This window comes from Henckelia pumila, chromosome 3 (genome assembly GCF_033568475.1).
Source record: "Henckelia pumila isolate YLH828 chromosome 3, ASM3356847v2, whole genome shotgun sequence".
Taxonomy (NCBI): domain Eukaryota; kingdom Viridiplantae; phylum Streptophyta; class Magnoliopsida; order Lamiales; family Gesneriaceae; genus Henckelia; species Henckelia pumila.
In genome coordinates this window covers 44,663,605-44,682,406 of record NC_133122.1, presented here as the reverse complement: position 1 = coordinate 44,682,406, position 18,802 = coordinate 44,663,605, and the positions used below count along the sequence as shown (strand labels likewise).

Sequence of the window (18,802 nt, the reverse complement as noted above, 5' to 3'; positions counted from 1 at the left end):
GCTTGTATGTTCCGGGAGATGCTGTTTGTTGATTTTTCTGTGTACAGTATTTGAATAGAAAATTTGGTGGACCTTTCTATAAATTGATTTGGAGATGTATTAATTAATCGATGAATTAATAATTTATCACTGTAAAGTTTTTTTTTCGATTCAAGAAAAAATTATAATTAATTTTACAATATTTATAAAAATAGTTAAGTGCTTCCTTGTTTTTCATTATTAAATAATTAAATTATATTGGTTAATCAAATAATTCGCTCTAGAATGTGTGCAAGTATTTCTAGAACCAATTTTGCGAAAAGAAAGAGTCATATGTTCACAATTTTAATTGTAGTTCGAGAACCAATATCGAAGCTTTTGGATAAAAAGTGGAAAAGTTATGGATAAATATAACTAGATTTCAAGGTAACAAATAATATTATAATCATAATTCACTATAAAATGCCATATGCCAATAATTTTATTATTATTGATTTATCATATATATTTATAAAAGGGTTTCCACAAAATTATCATCTTATTAATTGATCAAGTTAGCTCAAGTTGGGACCGAAAGAATAAATATCTGAGAGACATTATTAATTTATTGAATATTAATGTATAGATATTTTATTATATAATTATCATTTTTTTTCAAATCTCTTCGGTACAATTTTTTTTAATAAGACACCATTTCAATGGTGTTATTTGTATACAATTATATACTACATCAAATATAAAAAAAAATATGATCGGATTATTGTTAGCTATAATCAGGAACTTAATGGTTTAAGATGTATTCGTAATTCGTAGCACACCCTAACGTGTTTTTGTGTAAAATATAAAATATATAATAATCCAATTAGTCAATTAAATATTTGGAAAATTGTGGAACACTAATAACCAAAATATGCTCTTTAATTAGTTGGCAATTAAGTTTCTTCCGAAGCTTCTCGGATTTGTGTCTTTCAATCAATCACACGTATAATAAATTCTTTCCTAATTGAAATTACAGCCGAGGCGACATATCGCTTCGTTAGGACCAAATAATAATTAAAAAAATCTTATTTTTGATCATTTCATACATCGTATTTGACACTTACATCTTTTGAATATAACTGTTTTTATATTTGATTAAAGAGGTAAATGTAAAATATATTAAATATAGATAGATAAACGTAAGAAGTCGTGAACAAAAAAATAGTGTTTGATCCATAAAGAATATGGTTGGTTTTTTAGAATTTAAAATCCAATTTCTGAGTTATGAAGATTTTTTGCATGTTATTGTAAAAAAAAAAAAATTAGTGATCTAAAAAAAACTTTATAAATTGTAATTATAAAGGTTACTTACTATCAGTTGACTAGCCAAACTGCCAAACTACAATTAATTGGTATTTTCCCCCCCTAAAGAACGTAGCCGTAGAATTATCGTTCCTCTATAAAATCAAACTATTGAATTAAAAATTAATCTTTGTTTTTATACTAACAACAACAATTAATAATAGTGTCATTATACCATTAATTTTTTTAATTATCTCTCATCCAATGGTATTATTTTTATATGATAGTATCCGATCCAAATATCAATTATTAGGGTGTGCTATACGAGCAAACCCTAACGTGCTTTGGTGTAAACACTAAACATATACTAATACAAGTCAAATATTTGGAAAATTGCGGAATTACGCGAAGAAAAATACCGATTAATTGGCAAGTTTCTTCCGAATCTTCTCAAATTAATTTGTTTCTTTCCACGACTTGTAACAAATTCTTTCCTTGTTGAAGTTACAGCTGAGGCGACATTTCCGGATTTTATTTTATTTTTTAGAAAAAATATTTTAGTATTAATATTTTTTGGATGTGCTTGTATTTGATGTATTTAACAATTAATTAACAGTAATCCATTTTACATGTTATATTTTTGCACTTAATAAATAAAGTAAGCATTTAATTTAATACATTAAAGATATGATCAGAAATGGATGAAAATATCTTTTTAACTATTTATTAATTCCAAATCTTTTTAAATTGATTGATTTCGAAAAGACTTGTTAATTCGCATGTCAATAGAGTAGTTAAAACATTTTGAGTATTTTCAACCCATTATTATTATTATTATTATTATTATTATTATTATTATTATTATTATTATTATTGGAAATGTTAGGGATTTTTGTATTTGATGAACAACTAATTTATATCTCCGAATTGTTTTAGTTTAACAGATATCAAAGAGCCGGCTCATCAAACATATCTAATACAATATATATAAATAAAAACAACAATAAACCAACAAGAATAAAATAAAATATATACGAATGATAACATATTACATTAGCAAATAGATACATACACTATTCTCAGAATCATAAGTGTGTGTTCAAAAATTGAAAATATATAGATGTGTGCGTTCAAGATTTGAAAACTCAATAAATTAATAAGTCATTTATTTTTCATAGATTTTTTAGCAAATCTAAGATTTCACGCAATGTAAATTTTTTTATCTGTTAAGGGAGGTCCTAATAAGTCTTTTATTTACAGCGTAGAGTCAAGAATGAATAGTAGAAAAATAGCAATTTTAATTTCTTACGCAATAAAATATCTTGTACATCCATTATCCAATACCATTAATATTTAAGTTTGTAATACTTTAAAAGAGTACGTAATCTGAAATTTTAACAATACGGCTGAAAAAATATGACAAGTACTTGTTACTGCAAAGTGCAAACGTTTTAATGGAAAATCTTGTACAATTTTAATATCCATTAAATAAACCGATCTCACCTGTACGGCGTGTATATAATAATAAGAAGTCATCATGGCACACGCGATGCATGTCCCGTAAATATATAATTTGATAAAAATTCTAACTTGATTAAGGTGTCAGCCCAGAAAATTTGAGTTTGATAAAGAAAAAAAAAAGTAAAGAAAAAAAGTTAGAGGGAAAACCAATGAGAAAGTGGGAGGAAATGAGACATGAAGAATGTTATTTTTGATAGTTAGTGAGGGGTATGGCCTATGGGGATATAATGGGTAAATCTTAAAAATATATCATGACACCAAAAATAGTTTTAACCTACGCACACTTGATAATATAGTAAGATAGTAAGATAATAATAATAATAATAATAATAATAATAATAAGAGGATGGCTATTGTATTTGTGCCAACACGTCGTGGAAATAAAAGTCAAATGCAAATTTTTTAAAATAAAATAATATTTAAGTACTTTTTTGGCAAGCAATAATTTGTGAAAGCCTGAGGAGATTTGCAAAAACTATATATATATATATATTTTATATATATATATATAATAATAATAATAATAATAATAATAATAATAATAATAATAAAAGATGCAATTATAAAATAATCTTTTATTAAACACGTTGAAACCCATTCCAAATTGGTTGAATATTAAAGTGTTTGTATCTGTATATTTGGAAATCAATCAGTTATACGTCTCTTTCATTTTAATCAATTACTACATTCTCTTACAAATAACAAATGAGTCAGATGAAATGGTCTGTTCATAAGTATATATGAATAGGGGTTTAGTACATGCTGCCCGCAGGGCACTACCCTGCGAGTGATGTGTAACTCTATGATTGGTTAAAATCAGTGGGTCCCACATGCGCCACCACGTCACCCGCAGGGCACTACCCTGCGGATAGCATCTAATATATCGATTTAATTCATATATATAATAAAAAATAATATTTTTAACAAAAAATTAATACTTTTTCATAAGTTGGGTTGAAGATTCGTCTTACAAAATTGACAATGTGACGGTATTTTGTGATATTTAAATTGGATTAAATAAATAAATATATATATATATATATCGATTTCATTGGATTTGAAAATTAAGTTTCTTTTTTTACTTAATCATTTTTTTTCACTTTGTATTTTATGTGAATAGGCTAATTATATTAATTAGCACGTGTTTTTTTTTAAAAAAATGAAAATGATAGATTACTTATTTTAATAATCTATATAACATAAAATAAAATAATTGAAAAGAATGAGATCTGGGAGGTTTATATATAATCAAATATATATTTCCTTTCTCCTTTGAATTTAAATAAGAAATGACATGTAAAAATTTTGATATGCTAAAGCCATGCTCACCTCGTTATTGTGATAAAAAAAAACAAAGTATAATTAATCAATAAGTTAATTATTTATGAGGAATTAGATTCATCAGATTCATAATTATTTAATGGTTGAGTTTACGATGCATCGAATCATTGGATTATCAACTTTAATTACGCATTTTGTTTAAATTAATTGTGTAAGATTCTCTTATATTTATATTAAAAATAAAATAAGTCAATTGTTGTTATTTAATTATAATCATGATCTCATTCATGACATAACTATCTATATATATAATGTTATAGCATCAACATTGTTTTTTTTTTAGAAACATTAAAAATTTTGAATCCATGTACATGTTATTAATTAAAAAACTGTCTTTTTAAAAATATATATATATTCATAAGATGTACATATTTTCAATAACTGTTTTTTTTGTGATATATCAGAAAATTATTAGAAATAAGAACAAGGTAACCAACAAACTAGAAAGATGAAATAAATTTCAATAACTAGATAATACACAAATCTAAAAATTCTGGAGACATATTTTCAAGATCATAACATACTAATAATCTTCAATTTTTTTCCTTACTGGGATTTTGAGTTCAAAAAATGGAAAATTTACTGAGATTTTGACCTGCCATCCATAATCCAAATGGCAGCTCCTCATTTAGTACACACCTAAATATGGAACAATCACAACTTTACAAATATTTGCAGTCTACGTATTTATTTATCAATGCATCTAGAAAAAATGGATAATTTATTTCAATATTATATATATATATATATATATATATATATATATATTCACACACACGCATGAAATGTATGTATGTGTGTGTATAAATACATACATGGAACATGCTTCTAGAAAATGACACAAATGTCAAAGCGAAACAACTACACAAAATTCATTTAATTGTTCAATGTCCAAATAAATTTACAATCTGATTATTACAAAATAAAAAAGCTATAATAATAATAATATTAAATGGGATTTTCCCATTTTCAAGATTGATCGATCAAATATATGAACTCAACAGAAAGTCATGATTCCATATTGGCTCTAGCCACCCCATTCTGACTCTTCTCTTCTCGTTTCCCAGTTCCTTGCAAAGTTCGCCGCCCCCATTATTGCTACTGTTTGAGGAATTTGACCTTTGAATTTTCTGTCCTTTTTTTCTTTTTTATTGCTTCTTACATGTATATATTACCAGAGCATTGATCACGCATCACTTTCAAATTGCATCAAACCAAATTATAGGCAGCCCAGAAGGCAAATTCTGCTCCAATTATCTTTCTTTACACCGTGGCTTTCTTTGTTGTTGTACATCCTCGGAATTGGTTCTTGTGTGCCGAACTTGGTTAATACTAGATCTCAGCTTAGGTATACATAATATTCAGTTGAGTGTATAGTTTGGGTACTCTTTATTGTCCTGTTTCTTTGGGTCAGCAAGATCTTCTTTTGTGACATTTTTCGAGTTTTGGTTCAGGAATTCAGTGAATCATAGGATATTTCCTTCTGGGTATGTGAAAAGTGAAGCTTTCTTGGATTTGGTTGATGCGTTTTATTTCTTCTTATTTTGAGTTGGAAGTTGTGTGATTGGGTGCGGTTTTGGTTAGAAACACCATTTTCTGTCATAAAGTTTGACATTTTCTGGTGTTTTGGTGGGTTTTGTTGTATTTTTGTGATTTTTTCAGGGGTCATAATCTGGGTTTTTTTCGTTTGCGTATAAATTTTACATCTTTTTATCTGTGAGATACTGAAGGGGACTTCAGTCTTTGGATCATGGTGTTGATATAGGGCTATTTAATGATTTAAACCTCAGAAACAAAGACCTTCTCAGTTTCTTGTTTTTGTTGATTGTTGATGTTTGAAACCAATTCTGCCTACCACTAAGCTTACTCTAAGATGGATTCAAATTCCCAGATTGAAATAAATGAGTATCCTCACCAAGTTTCAGACTTTTTACGAAATTCGTCTTCTCGGCGAAGTATCTCTTCCATTCAGTCTAAGGCGTCCGGTGGGCGCTCTGTCAGGGAGCTGGGCTCCAGTGAGTTAGACTTGAAGCCCGTGAGACACGGGTCGAGGGGTGATTCCGAAGGGTTAAGCACCTCTTATAAAGAGATCAATGATGAGGATTCAAGATTTATCTATGTGAATGATCCTGAAAAAACAAATGAGAAGTTTAAATTTGCTGGGAACTCGATTAGGACAGCGAAATATTCTATCATTACTTTCTTGCCCCGAAATTTGTTTGAGCAATTCCATAGAGTTGCTTACATATACTTTCTTGTGATTGCAATTCTCAATCAGCTTCCCCAGCTGGCAGTTTTTGGTAGGGAAGCTTCGATTCTGCCATTAGCGTTTGTGCTGTTAGTGACAGCAGTCAAGGATGCATACGAGGATTTTAGGCGACACCGGTCAGACAAAATTGAGAACAACCGACTGGCCTTGGTGTATGTAAATGGACAGTTTGAGCAGAAGAAATGGAAGGATATACGGACCGGGGAGATGATTAAGGTTTCAGGGAATGAAAGTATTCCTTGTGACATGGTATTGCTCTCTACGAGTGAAGCTACTGGAGTTGCTTACGTACAGACCACCAACTTAGATGGAGAATCAAATTTGAAAACTCGGTATGCTAAGCAAGAAACTCAGATGAAAACACCCGGGGTGGGGAAGTTCAATGGGTTGATCAAGTGTGAAAAACCAAATAGGAATATATATGGTTTTCAAGCGAACATGGATATCGATGGAAAACGTATATCACTTGGGCCGTCAAATATAGTTCTACGGGGATGTGAGTTGAAGAATACAGATTGGGCGCTTGGAGTCGCAGTTTATGCTGGCAAAGAGACCAAAGCGATGCTCAACAACTCCGGAGCTCCATCAAAGAGAAGTAGTCTCGAGACAAAGATGAACCGCGAGATAATATACCTTTCGTTTTTTCTTGTTACTCTGTGCATCATAGTGTGTGTTTGTCATGGTGTTTGGTTGAGAAACAACAAAGATAAGTTGGTTCTGATGCAATTTTATCGGAAAAAGGACTATTCGGAACCTGAAGTCGAGAATTATAAATATTATGGTTTTGGGATGGAGATATTCTTTGTGTTTCTCATGTCAGTTATTGTGTTCCAAATTATGATTCCTATATCCTTGTACATATCCATGGAGCTTGTCCGTGTTGGCCAGGCTTATTTTATGATACGAGACAATAGGATGCTTGACGAATCGTCAAAGTCAAGATTTCAGTGTAGGGCTTTGAATATAAATGAAGATTTGGGGCAGATTAAATACGTATTCTCCGACAAAACTGGTACCCTCACAGAGAATAAGATGGAATTTCAGTGCGCAAGCATCAGTGGAGTAGACTACAGCAATGGGAATTTCAATCAGGAAGGCGAAGATGAGAATGTAGGATATTTGGTTCAAGGTATTATAGCTGCAATATTTTTTTACTTTTTATTCCACAATAAGGTTCTTTATTATAATAATGCCATTTATATGTCATACTAATCCATTACTTGTTCGGTATTTATTTGGTTGCAGAGGAAGGAATATTTTTGAAGCCAAAGATGAGGGTGAATATTGATCCAGAACTACTCAAACTATCAAAAAGCAAACACACAGATGAGGGCAGGCATGTTCATGACTTTTTTGTAGCATTGGCGGCTTGTAACACGATCGTGCCTCTAACTATAGATACCTCGGATCCTTCAATTAAGTTAATTGAATACCAAGGGGAGTCTCCAGATGAACAGGCATTGGTCTATGCTGCTGCATCTTATGGATTTATGCTCATTGAAAGAACTTCTGGGCACATAGATATCAACATTCAAGGGGAAAGACATAGGTACCTGACCTTCATACGCGTTAATTATTAACTTGTTATAATTGCTCTTTTATCAATACTAGTTGCTTCACTTGATTTGATCACAACATCATCCTTACTTTGCAATTGGATAAGTGTCAGGCATACCGTCTTTGTAAATTCTATGGAATATATGCATTATTTATGCTATGATTCTATATTAATAGAAAGTAATTTACTATTGAGGTTCTAATAGCTAACTTCAAGTACCTTGGTTCTTGAATCTTGATAGACTTTTGCTATAATACAATAAATGGATCTGCTCTTGTACTCGTAATAACTCGTTACCTCTTGGAATAACATATTTCTTAATGCAGGTTTGGTATTTGCTGTTTTCAATTTGAGAACATTTTTTCGGGGAATTGTGCTTCATCTTTTGTTTACTTCTCGATTTTCGTTTATAGCTCGCAGTTGCTTTTTACTATCTGATCTGTTTGCAGAGAGCTTCATCTAGTATCACAGATCAAATTTGTTGAGTTTTAAAGTTATGACTTTTTCTTACAACTTTTTTACTGATTTTCTTTTGCGTTTTACTGGTATTATTATTTTGAACATTTGAAGCAGATGCATTGATCATCTGAATTCTGACCAATTGATGCCACAGGTTCAATGTCTTGGGTATGCATGAGTTTGACAGTGACAGGAAGAGGATGTCTGTAATAATAGGATCTCCCGATCAGAGAGTAAAGGTGTTGGTAAAAGGCGCTGATACATCCATGTTCAGCATAATAGATAAATCTTTGAACTCTAACATGATAAAAACTACTGAAACTCATTTGCACTCGTACTCCTCGAAGGGCTTGAGAACACTTGTTATCGGATCACGGGATTTGAGTTCATCTGAATTCGAACAATGGCATTCATCTTACGAATCGGCAAGCACTACCTTGATTGGGAGGGCAGCTTCACTTCGTAAAGTTGCCAACAATATCGAAAACCATCTTAGCATATTAGGTGCATCAGGGATAGAAGACAAATTGCAGCAAGGCGTGCCAGAAGCAATTGAGTCTTTAAGAATGGCTGGTATCAAGGTGTGGGTTTTGACCGGAGACAAACAAGAAACAGCAATATCTATTGGATACTCCTCTAAGCTCTTGACGAGTAATATGACGCAGATAGTGATTAACAATAATTCGAAAGAGTCATGTAGAAAGAGCTTAGAAGATGCCTTATTAATGTGTAAAAAGCTCAAAATCGGTTCTGACGCCAAACACGGGGTTTCTAGAGCTGGAGAAAGTCAACTTGCTTTAATTATTGATGGAACTAGCCTTGTGTATATTCTGGATACTGAACTTGAAAAACAGGTATGCATGCTTACATTGAGTCCTCCCTCTCTCTCTCTCTCTCTCTCTCTCTCTCTCTCTCTCTCTCTCTCTGTCTGCAATGTGTTTAATTTATTTAATTTGATTTGTTTGCAGCTTTTCGAATTAGCGAGTAAATGTACTGTGGTTTTATGTTGTCGGGTGGCTCCATTGCAAAAGGCTGGAATTGTTGCCTTGATAAAAAATAAAACTGATGACATGACCCTTGCCATCGGTGACGGTGAGCATCATTATAACTTGGTATAATGTGTCATGTCATTTTGTCGAGTTCTCAGATGAATATAAGTAAATTTCTGTGTTTTTTTAGGTGCAAATGATGTTTCAATGATCCAAATGGCGGATGTGGGAATTGGGATTAGTGGGCAGGAGGGTCGGCAAGCCGTCATGGCATCAGATTTTGCAATGGGTCAATTCAGATTTCTGGTCCCGTTGTTACTGGTACATGGACATTGGAATTATCAGAGGATGAGCTACATGATATTATACAATTTCTACAGGAATGCTGTTTTTGTTTTTGTCTTATTCTGGTAAGTATGATTTAGGCCGCTCAAGTTACTTCAGTTAACTACACATTCTATGTGTCGTGAAGATCAAAGGGAATGATATATTTGTTTTAACACCACATCACTAATTCTTGATTCATGATTTTGTGAAACTATTAGGAATTAGGATAGAAGTAGACAGATTTAAGACCGGAAAAACATCAGTTGTTCGCATTCTGTGCATCTCTCCGCATAGCTAGCAGTGTAAAGGCGGCAGCTTGATACTTGCTACTCGCTCTTCATCTATGATGAATGTCTTATTCTAACTTACCTTGTTTGGCAGTGAGCGCGCTCACGGCCTTACGCCTTGTGTCTTTAAAAAACTGACCTGTGCACCCCATGTTTCTCCCAGGTATGTGCTCTTCACAGGTTTCACTTTGACGACTGCCATTACTGATTGGAGCAGTATGTTGTATTCGATAATATACACAGCTGTGCCCACAATAGTTGTGGGAATTCTTGACAAGGATTTAAGTAGAACCACTCTGTTGAAGTATCCTCAACTTTACGGGGCTGGACAGAGACGAGAAAGCTACAACGGAAAATTATTCTGGGTGACAATGTTGGACACTTTGTGGCAAAGCATCGCCGCCTTCTTCGTGCCTCTGCTCGCTTATTGGAAAAGCGACGTGGACGGTTCAAGCATAGGAGATCTTTGGACTATTGCCATTGTAATATTGGTTAACATACATTTAGCCATGGACGTCATTCGGTGGTATTGGATAACTCATGCCACCATTTGGGGATCTATAGCTGCTACTTTCATTTGTGTCCTTATTATTGACTGCCTACCATTCCTTCCTGGCTACTGGTAAGGGAAAAACAAACGAGTCGTTCAATATCTTAGGTGTAATAGTTTTAAATTGCTTTTTAAGGCGGTACCAAACAATTTTTGTTCCTATATAGTCTCAGATATCTCTGTAGTTTTTGCCTGGAAAATTGCAATAATGTTTGTTGTAAATGCTTTTGCAGGGCCTTCTTTACCATTGCCAAGACTAAATTGTTTTGGGCGTGCTTGGCTGGGATCACGATAGGGGCATTGCTTCCTCGTTTCGTCGTTAAAATTTTCGTTCAGACTTACACACCCAATGACATTCAAATTGCTAGAGAAGCTGAAAAGGTTGAAACTTCAAGGGAGCCACATCTCGCACAAATAGAGATGAACCCGATTTTTGGTCCGTCGACTAGGTAGATATCACGTTCACCTTTTCTTTATTTTTTTTATTCGCTTTGTTTCTGTAAAGTTTGTCCGATTCTTTAGGCCACTGCAGGAATTTTCTCCGGCTTTGCCATTTCTTGTTTATTTGCCATACTATGAAAGAGGATAGCGATAGGTAGTAGTTTGTATTGTCTTTCTACAGAGGATGTAATTGTACATTTATTGATGTTTAATGCATAGAAATATAGAGTCTTTGTTATGAATTATGATATTTTACACACGAGCAAGAAAGAGTACAAATGTGCTTTTTTCATGTGATTACCATTGGTCATGTTTTTGCTTCAGTCCTTATTTGTAACTTCTAAAATAACATCAAACATTCAATTCTATTAAATATCAAAGCCAAGGTCACTAGTTCAATTCTCTGGTCGAACAAACTGTTGAATTGGAGATATTCTAATTGTCGAGTATCAGTTGCTTACATGTTCTAATTGGATTTTTCTCTCTAATTCCAGTACATATTAATCTTCAAGAATATATCTATTCCTCCTGGCACCAAAAGCAAGTCTCTGTGTACCAAATGAAACCAGAAAATAGTTATATCATGAATAAAAAAACTCTGAAAAAACCGATTGATAAGTAAAAATGTCAGTGTATCTTAACTGAGAATATCTGAGTGTAGGCTTTCAGTCCAGTAAGGAAACGTATATATGTCGGTTTTGTTGACCCGTTAGAGGGAATAGACCGAATGTTCGGGACGAGGTACTCGGCTACCTGGTACCCAAATCAAACACGAAATTACTGGAAATTTGATATGTCGTTTAAAGAGTAAAGATCAAGGTGATGAGAATTAAATCCTTGGTTATCTTTAAAATTTGCCAAGATGGGAAGATAGTGGCACAGGGAAAAATCTTGGCATCAAATCAAATCATGGTTCCCACAAGAATTCAGAAAGAGGTATTGATGTAAGATATGCAAGTAAAATTCTTAAAAGAGTTTGGCAGAGTAGACAGAAGGATGAATCGAGGCTGAGCAAAAAGATTGTGTTCCAAAGGGAAGGTCATAACAACAAGGCTCAAATAATAACTCACCACTTCAGATGGTTCAGCCAACACATTGATGAAGAACTTCGCCTGAAATATGCAGAAGTAGATCGATGGTAAGATGTACGAATGATATTATCCACCATTTCCTCAAAGATCAAGTTTACCAGACAGATAATGTAGTCCAAGATTCGAAAAAAATTAATCCCACCTGCTTCGTGTTGGCACCAGACATGAGAAGATCTGTTGTCACCATTCCTGGCTGCACAGAATGGATAATAGAAATGAACCATGAATATAATGTTAACGAGTATTATTTTTCCGATACCTAAGAGAAAGTTATAAGCTTCTATGTTACGAACAGGTATTTTTGGATGTGAATTGTATTATAACTATAAGCAAATAAAAAGATGTAAATTGTACCGAAAGATTATGGACTACGACGTTACTGACATCCTGCATCCTCAACTCTGCCTGTGGGAGATGAGAAATGAAATTTGTTACTCACACACCATGATGTATGCCCTTACTTCACCAAATATGAACAGCTGAAAATGCACTGAACAACGTTGAAACAAAATTTTCTCATAGACAAAGGAAAGAACAGATAAAATCTTTTGCGGTCCATAAGACAGTAGGAGATGTGAAAATTTGATAGGTAAGGAATACAATGCCCGAATAAGCCACATGCTGTAGAAAAGATCAATTTTTCGTTTTTGCGTTTAGTAGTGAGTTGAAGATTAAAACAAATGCTCAAGGCAGGAAAGCCGGTGAATACATGCATTTTTGATATATCTGTCTGACTGACAAATCATATATAGCCAAAAATATACATTAAACTTCCAAGATTAAAACAAATGCTCAAGGCAGGAAAGCCAGTGAATACGTGCATCTTTGAGATTATCTGCGTGACTGACAAATCATATATAGCCAAAAATATACATTAAACTTCCACACATACCTGTAGTGATTTTGTCAGATGCACCACACTACGTTTAGTAGCTCCATAAGCAGCAAATCTGAGAGACATGAAAAAGAATATAGTTAAAACGGCCACACAAATAGTTATCAAGAAAATAGGGAGCCAAAAAGCAGTCATCGGATGCTGTAAGTTCCAAAATCATGGCATCGGAATGTAAGCTCGAGAAACCAAATAATAAGACAGATTCTTTCAGCATAAAAATTTGTAAAGTTATGCAGTCATAGAAATTGTCGAGCAGATAAAGAGAAGTCAATAAAGCCCCAAATACTAAAAACAAATTCTACCTTGGAGTTGGTCGTCCATCAGATCCAGCTCCATCAATATTAAAGATATGTCCTCCTCGAGTCTGTGTTTGCATCATCTTTATTGCCTAGAATTATAATGCATTAGGTAAGTCCATCCGTTTACAATGAAACTGGTGACGAACTAATGATGTTTACCTCTCGACAACATATCATCAAACCAAGGGTGTTTGTGGATACAACTTCACTGCAAAGAGGATACAACACATATAAAAAGCAAATCCTTAGCTAAAATCTGCGAAGTGTAACAACAACTCACATTAGATCTTCATCCGATGCATCTACCAATGGTTTGTAACTGTATGCATTCGATCCTGCATTATTTATCTGCATCATTCTGAAGATAGGGTAATAGAGAACAGATACTGGAATCTGAATATTAATCACTAACAAAAGATGAAACTACAAAAATGATAAAAGTATTGTAAAGCAATAACTCCGAGGAGCTAATCATTGTTCCTGATGATAACAATAATGCCCATATCTCCAAGTAAAACACTTCGTTGTAAGTACTTCTTAGCAACTTATAAAATTATGACCACCAGATTCTCAAGAATTTTGATGAGGCAGAGAAAGGCAGACTATCGTCCAGATATGAGACCACGGACTTTTTTAATGAGGTTGTGGTTGAAACATGACTGTAAATCACGTACCCATATATCAATGTATTTGAGGTGTTCCTTCACAAAAGCAACTAGTTTCCTCACATCATGCCCCTCTCTAACATCACATGTGGTACCCTGCATAAGGAGAATCAAAGACATAAGCAAGCAGCCTGGCAAACACAAATTGCAAAGATACGTACTCGGTTACTTCAGAGTAGCGGAGTAGGTTTTTGTATTTCTCTCATTGTTCCTTTTCAATTGATTTCTTGTTTGTCTCTCAATGAGTTTTTGCAGCATGTAACCAAGGCAGGGGAAAAATAATAATAATAAGCATGAAAAAGTTGTGAAGGAGGTACCCACAGATGCTGCTTCCCTGATTCAGTTTTCAATGTTTCCAGAGCTGATTTCACTCGATCATCTGAGATCATTAAGCAAGTCAAAATATTTTAAAGTGAGAGTTTATTGGTTGAACCAAAAGAAAAAAGAGTTGAAAAATGTTTCTGCAGGAGACCAAGACAGATTTCCAGAAGGGTCTTTTAAAAGTTGTTTTTCTTTTTAGCAATCAGTTTCTGAAGAGTGGAGGTGATTTACCAGGTAAGAAAGTTTGTGGCATTGTTAACCCAAATCTTTTCAAAAGGCTATATGATATACAGTAGATAGATACAGGCAACATATTATATACAGTGTTCTAAAAGGCGGCGTCTAGGCGGTTGCCCACCGCCTCGCTTTCTTGCTAGGCTATGTCTCTAGGTGTTGCCCGCCTAATCTCCCGCCTAGGCGACGCCCAAGCCGCCTAGACGAGCAGAAATCCGCATAGGCGGGCTCCATTATTTATTTAAAAAAAATTAAAAACCAAAAACTAAAAGAGAGAGATGCTATGGGAGAAACAAACACAGAAGAAAAGAAGAAGCGCATAAAAGAAAGTCAAGCAAAAAATTAAATCTCATATTACATATGAAGACTTGATATCTATTAATATCTATGTTGTTATTATTATTATTATTAAAATTTTATAAGAGTTTCGTACAAAAACTGAAAAACATAAGACATACAAATTATATTTTATAGTAAAACTCATGAATATCCCAAGTTATTTATTATTTAGGTTTAAAAAAAACCGCCTAGGCTCCGCCTAGGCAGCTAGGCGCTAGGCGGTGGTTCGCCGCCCGCCTACCGCCTAACGCTTTTTAGAACATTGATTATATAATTAAAAAATGAATACTATTTGATCGTTATGGGTAAGTAACCTGAGAGGTTAAAAAAAAACAAGTTTTTTAAAAGATTACAGGCTTGTGATGTGATACTAATGATTACAGGGAAAAAAAAAAGGATGCAGCAAAATATTTCATCGTTATAGCTGAATGAATTTATAGTGCAAATGGAAAGGAGAAACACAACATCCAACTAATAGTTACTTCTCCCAAACGGACTTAGATTATTCATGTTTAATTCCAGAAACAGTATGCCCCAACTAGTTCTCTTACAGGAAGTCATATGAAGCTTTTGTTGGAGATTGTCTTGCTGCAAACATATCTAGGTCAGTTAATACATTTTATCAAACTGAAGGCCTCTACGTGTATTAGGAATCATAAAGAGTTTGTTATGTTCTCGATTCTAGATTTAGTCAGAGATTTGAGTATTAAATTTGTTGATATTTAGTGGGTAATAAGGTTTCCGTTTGCGGATATCTTATCCCCTTTTTTAACTATCAAACGATCTTGTTTTTATATATAATATAATATACATTTTATCAAAATTTGGAGACATCATACATTAAGTTTTTCTAAAGAAATATGTTCTCAAGTTGACGCAAACCATTCATTTACCTGATCTGGAGCATATCACGACATTGTCACCAGCTTTTAAGAATTCTCTTGCAAGAGCATACCCTATTCCTGAAATATGAGATTGAGACATTTCCAGCCATGAGTATAAAAGAATTAAAGGTGCATAAACATGTTCATAGGATTAATAAGATGGACATATATATGACAAATAAAAACCATTTTCATGTCATACACTTCATGGATAAAACACTCTTTTATACAGAGTGTAGTTTCTTCATCAACTTGTGCAAAAAGAGTCAAAACAATCACTTCAGGGTTCTAGGTATAATGATTGATGGGCAAATTTATTGAGAAATTTGTTAGCTAGTAAATTCTTCAAAAATAGAATGCCATCCAATAAACTTCTAGAACAAGTTTTACAGCAGCTAACCAGTAGCAACACTTAAAATTGAAAGGTTCTAACACTTAAAACTGAAAAGTATTAAAACCACAATATATTGGAGTTTTACTACCAGAGGATCTAAGAAATTCTGAATTGAATAGTTGAGCTCTAACTAAACTGAGACCATCGTGTTGTTAAAAAACTGTCTTTAGGAACAACTTGTAACCTGCTCAATCTTTTGTATCTGTGCAAGAACGACTTACAAAACTCATCGATCCTTAATCTTTTGTTCACATTGCATTGAGCATGTTGGCTACCTACTTTATTGTCATCACTAATGGAACTTTCGTTGTGCAATGTATAAGGGGTTTGGCAAACCATCCTATAACTGCTCAGGGATATTCAGAACACATAAGGATACGGTCCTATGGAATTTATTCATATCGCATCATTCTTTAAAAGCTAAAACCGTGAGTTCAACATGTAGAACAGTTTCGCAAACCATGAAAAAAAAATCAAGAAGCTAAGGTAGCAGGCACATTGTTTATACTATTCAATAAATAGATTCATTACAGCGATGACAATGACTCAAATGAGCAGATAAAGCTAGAAATGTCCTACTTTCTTTATAAACAAACAAAAAGAAAAAAGAAAAAAACCCGACCTTTGGTGGAACCAGTTATCAGAACATTATAGGGTGGAACCATTGGCTCAGTTTTGCTGGCCACGATCGCTGAAGCAGAAGACAAGGCCTTCACGGGACAAAGGGACTTCTGCGAATAGAGTTTAGAATTGATGGGCTCTCTTTTCTTGGCGAAACTACTGAACAAGAAACTGTGTCGGCCAAATTTTGGCTGCGGCTGAGCATGAAATTTGAGAATGGGTCCGGCAGTGGAATTTGAGAACACCATTGTCACCATTGTTGAAGGAAAAGAGGCGAGACGAAGATTGAAAATTTCAAGAAGATTGGTTGGTTTGAGTGGCTGTTATCTCAAGCTCACGGTTTGCTTCATCAGAATTTAAACCAAATTGAAGACTAATTTCATGCTAACACTAACCATAGATTTCTGTAGCTCACTGATACAGCAAACAAAATAACTGGTCATTTCACATGAAATGTGTCCATTGTCGAACGAATCCATTTTGTGATATAAATATTTTATTTGAATCGAAAGTATTATTTTTATGTAACGACAACAAATTTTACGAGACGACTTACTCACTATATGTCCACAACATAGCATTTTGTATTCAAATATCCACAAAATATAACACAAAAACAGCATGAAGCCTGTTATATATATACATGATATTTAAGTGATTGATTTGATTGTAATTTTTTTTATTTAGACTAATCTCTATACCCATAATTCATATATTAGAGACTCATCTTTCTTTATTGTATTTCTCTCTTCTTTCATTCTCTCGTATTTATCCATTAAATTTATAACACGTTATCAGCACGAATGCTCTTTAAGGTAGAGAAAAAATAATATTTTATTCTTATCTTTGTATGGATGCTCTCGAAGAAGCACAATATATAGATTTTATATTGATGCTCTTCGAAATAACATAAATTTTAGTTTTATGTTCATGCTTCTAGTTTTATATTAATGCTGCTGAAATAGCACAATACATAGATTTAATATTGATGATGTTGAATAAGCACAATATGAAGATTTCATATTGATGCTCTTGAAACAACATAAATTTTATTTTATGTTAATACTTCTAGTTTTATACTAATGCTTTTGAAGTAGCACAATATTCAAGTTTAAAATTGATGCTCTTGAAGTGGCACAATCTCATAATTTTATGTTTGAAAATTTAGCAAGATCTAAATTGTTCTATCGATATTCCTAAAGAATATTGATGTTAAAATTGTTATTCATTCGAGATTTATGATTTAAGATCTAAAGATATGTTTATATTCATGAAGAATAATATATATATGATTTGAGATTTGTTAATATTCCCGATGAGTATTAATATAATATAATATAATATAAGATATAAAATATGTCAATATTCATCATATATATTTATATATTGATTTACATCATAAGATTTGTATTCCTGAAGAATATCAATCTAAGATCAAATATCTATCAACACGAAGAAAGTTGATTAAGATTTGTATTGATATAGCATATTATAAAATTGTCAATATTTTGAAGATGATTAATATAATATCTAATCTTTATCAATATTAATGAAAAATATTGATCCAAAGTCTAAAGTTTGTTTAAGAATATCGATATTCCGATATTTGTCTTAATTTCTTGAAGAATTTTGATCTATGATATGTGAACAATACTTATCTAATTTAAAATATAAGTTCGTCGATATTCTTAAAGAATGTTGATATATGATGTAAAATATTCTTGAAAAAGAGTATATGAGATTTGTTAATATCATAAAAAAAATGTTGACTTAAGAGTTAATATTTTTCAATATTGATATATATGATTTAAGATCTGAAAATATTTCTGAAGAATATTGATTTGATAGCATGATATAATATTTATCAATATTATAGAAGAATATAGATTTGATATATATCAGTATTCCTGAAGAATATCGATGAGATATCTATTATTGGTTTTACTTGTTTATACATATGGATATATATTGACATACCATATATAGAAAATCTTAATGCTATATGAAGGGTGTTTAATTATTCGATTTTCGATTCTTACAAAATCATGCTTAAATAT

At 32.7% G+C, this 18,802-nt stretch overlaps 2 protein-coding genes across 2 annotated transcripts; one reads left to right on the top strand and one right to left on the bottom strand.

The window, feature by feature from the left end:
* The first annotated feature begins 5,143 nt into the window (after positions 1-5,143).
* On the top strand, positions 5,144-11,226 carry LOC140886512 (phospholipid-transporting ATPase 1). Its single transcript, XM_073293110.1, has 7 exons — positions 5,144-7,520; positions 7,637-7,940; positions 8,563-9,262; positions 9,377-9,500; positions 9,588-9,807; positions 10,175-10,633; positions 10,795-11,226. Exons 1-7 carry the CDS (start codon positions 5,996-5,998, stop codon positions 11,012-11,014), a joined length of 3,552 nt encoding a protein of 1,183 aa, XP_073149211.1. The 5' UTR covers positions 5,144-5,995; the 3' UTR covers positions 11,015-11,226.
* LOC140886514 (chlorophyll(ide) b reductase NOL, chloroplastic) lies at positions 11,029-17,166 on the bottom strand. The gene is made up of 13 exons (XM_073293112.1): positions 16,747-17,166; positions 15,740-15,808; positions 14,270-14,331; positions 13,962-14,048; positions 13,568-13,635; positions 13,447-13,495; positions 13,291-13,376; positions 12,986-13,043; positions 12,448-12,498; positions 12,236-12,286; positions 12,073-12,114; positions 11,645-11,755; positions 11,029-11,550 (listed from the first exon to the last, which is right to left on the bottom strand). Exons 1-13 carry the CDS (start codon positions 17,000-17,002, stop codon positions 11,503-11,505), a joined length of 1,038 nt encoding a protein of 345 aa, XP_073149213.1. The 5' UTR covers positions 17,003-17,166; the 3' UTR covers positions 11,029-11,502.
* Positions 17,167-18,802: the final 1,636 nt, after the last annotated feature.

Bases quoted from the DNA above. Each gene is read 5' to 3' on its own strand.
- LOC140886514 (XM_073293112.1), bottom strand. From the start codon at position 17,002: ATGGTGACAATGGTGTTCTCAAATTCCACTGCCGGACCCATTCTCAAA. The intron at 13,636-13,961 runs GTACGTGATTTA...AGAATGATGCAG, and splicing joins TCAAATACATTGATATATGG to ATAAATAATGCAGGATCGAA. The intron at 13,496-13,567 runs GTGAGTTGTTGT...TCCTCTTTGCAG, and splicing joins GCATCGGATGAAGATCTAAT to TGAAGTTGTATCCACAAACA.
- LOC140886512 (XM_073293110.1), top strand. From the start codon at position 5,996: ATGGATTCAAATTCCCAGATTGAAATAAATGAGTATCCTCACCAAGTT. The intron at 7,521-7,636 runs GTATTATAGCTG...ATTTGGTTGCAG, and splicing joins TGTAGGATATTTGGTTCAAG to AGGAAGGAATATTTTTGAAG. The intron at 9,808-10,174 runs GTAAGTATGATT...TGTTTCTCCCAG, and splicing joins TTTGTTTTTGTCTTATTCTG to GTATGTGCTCTTCACAGGTT.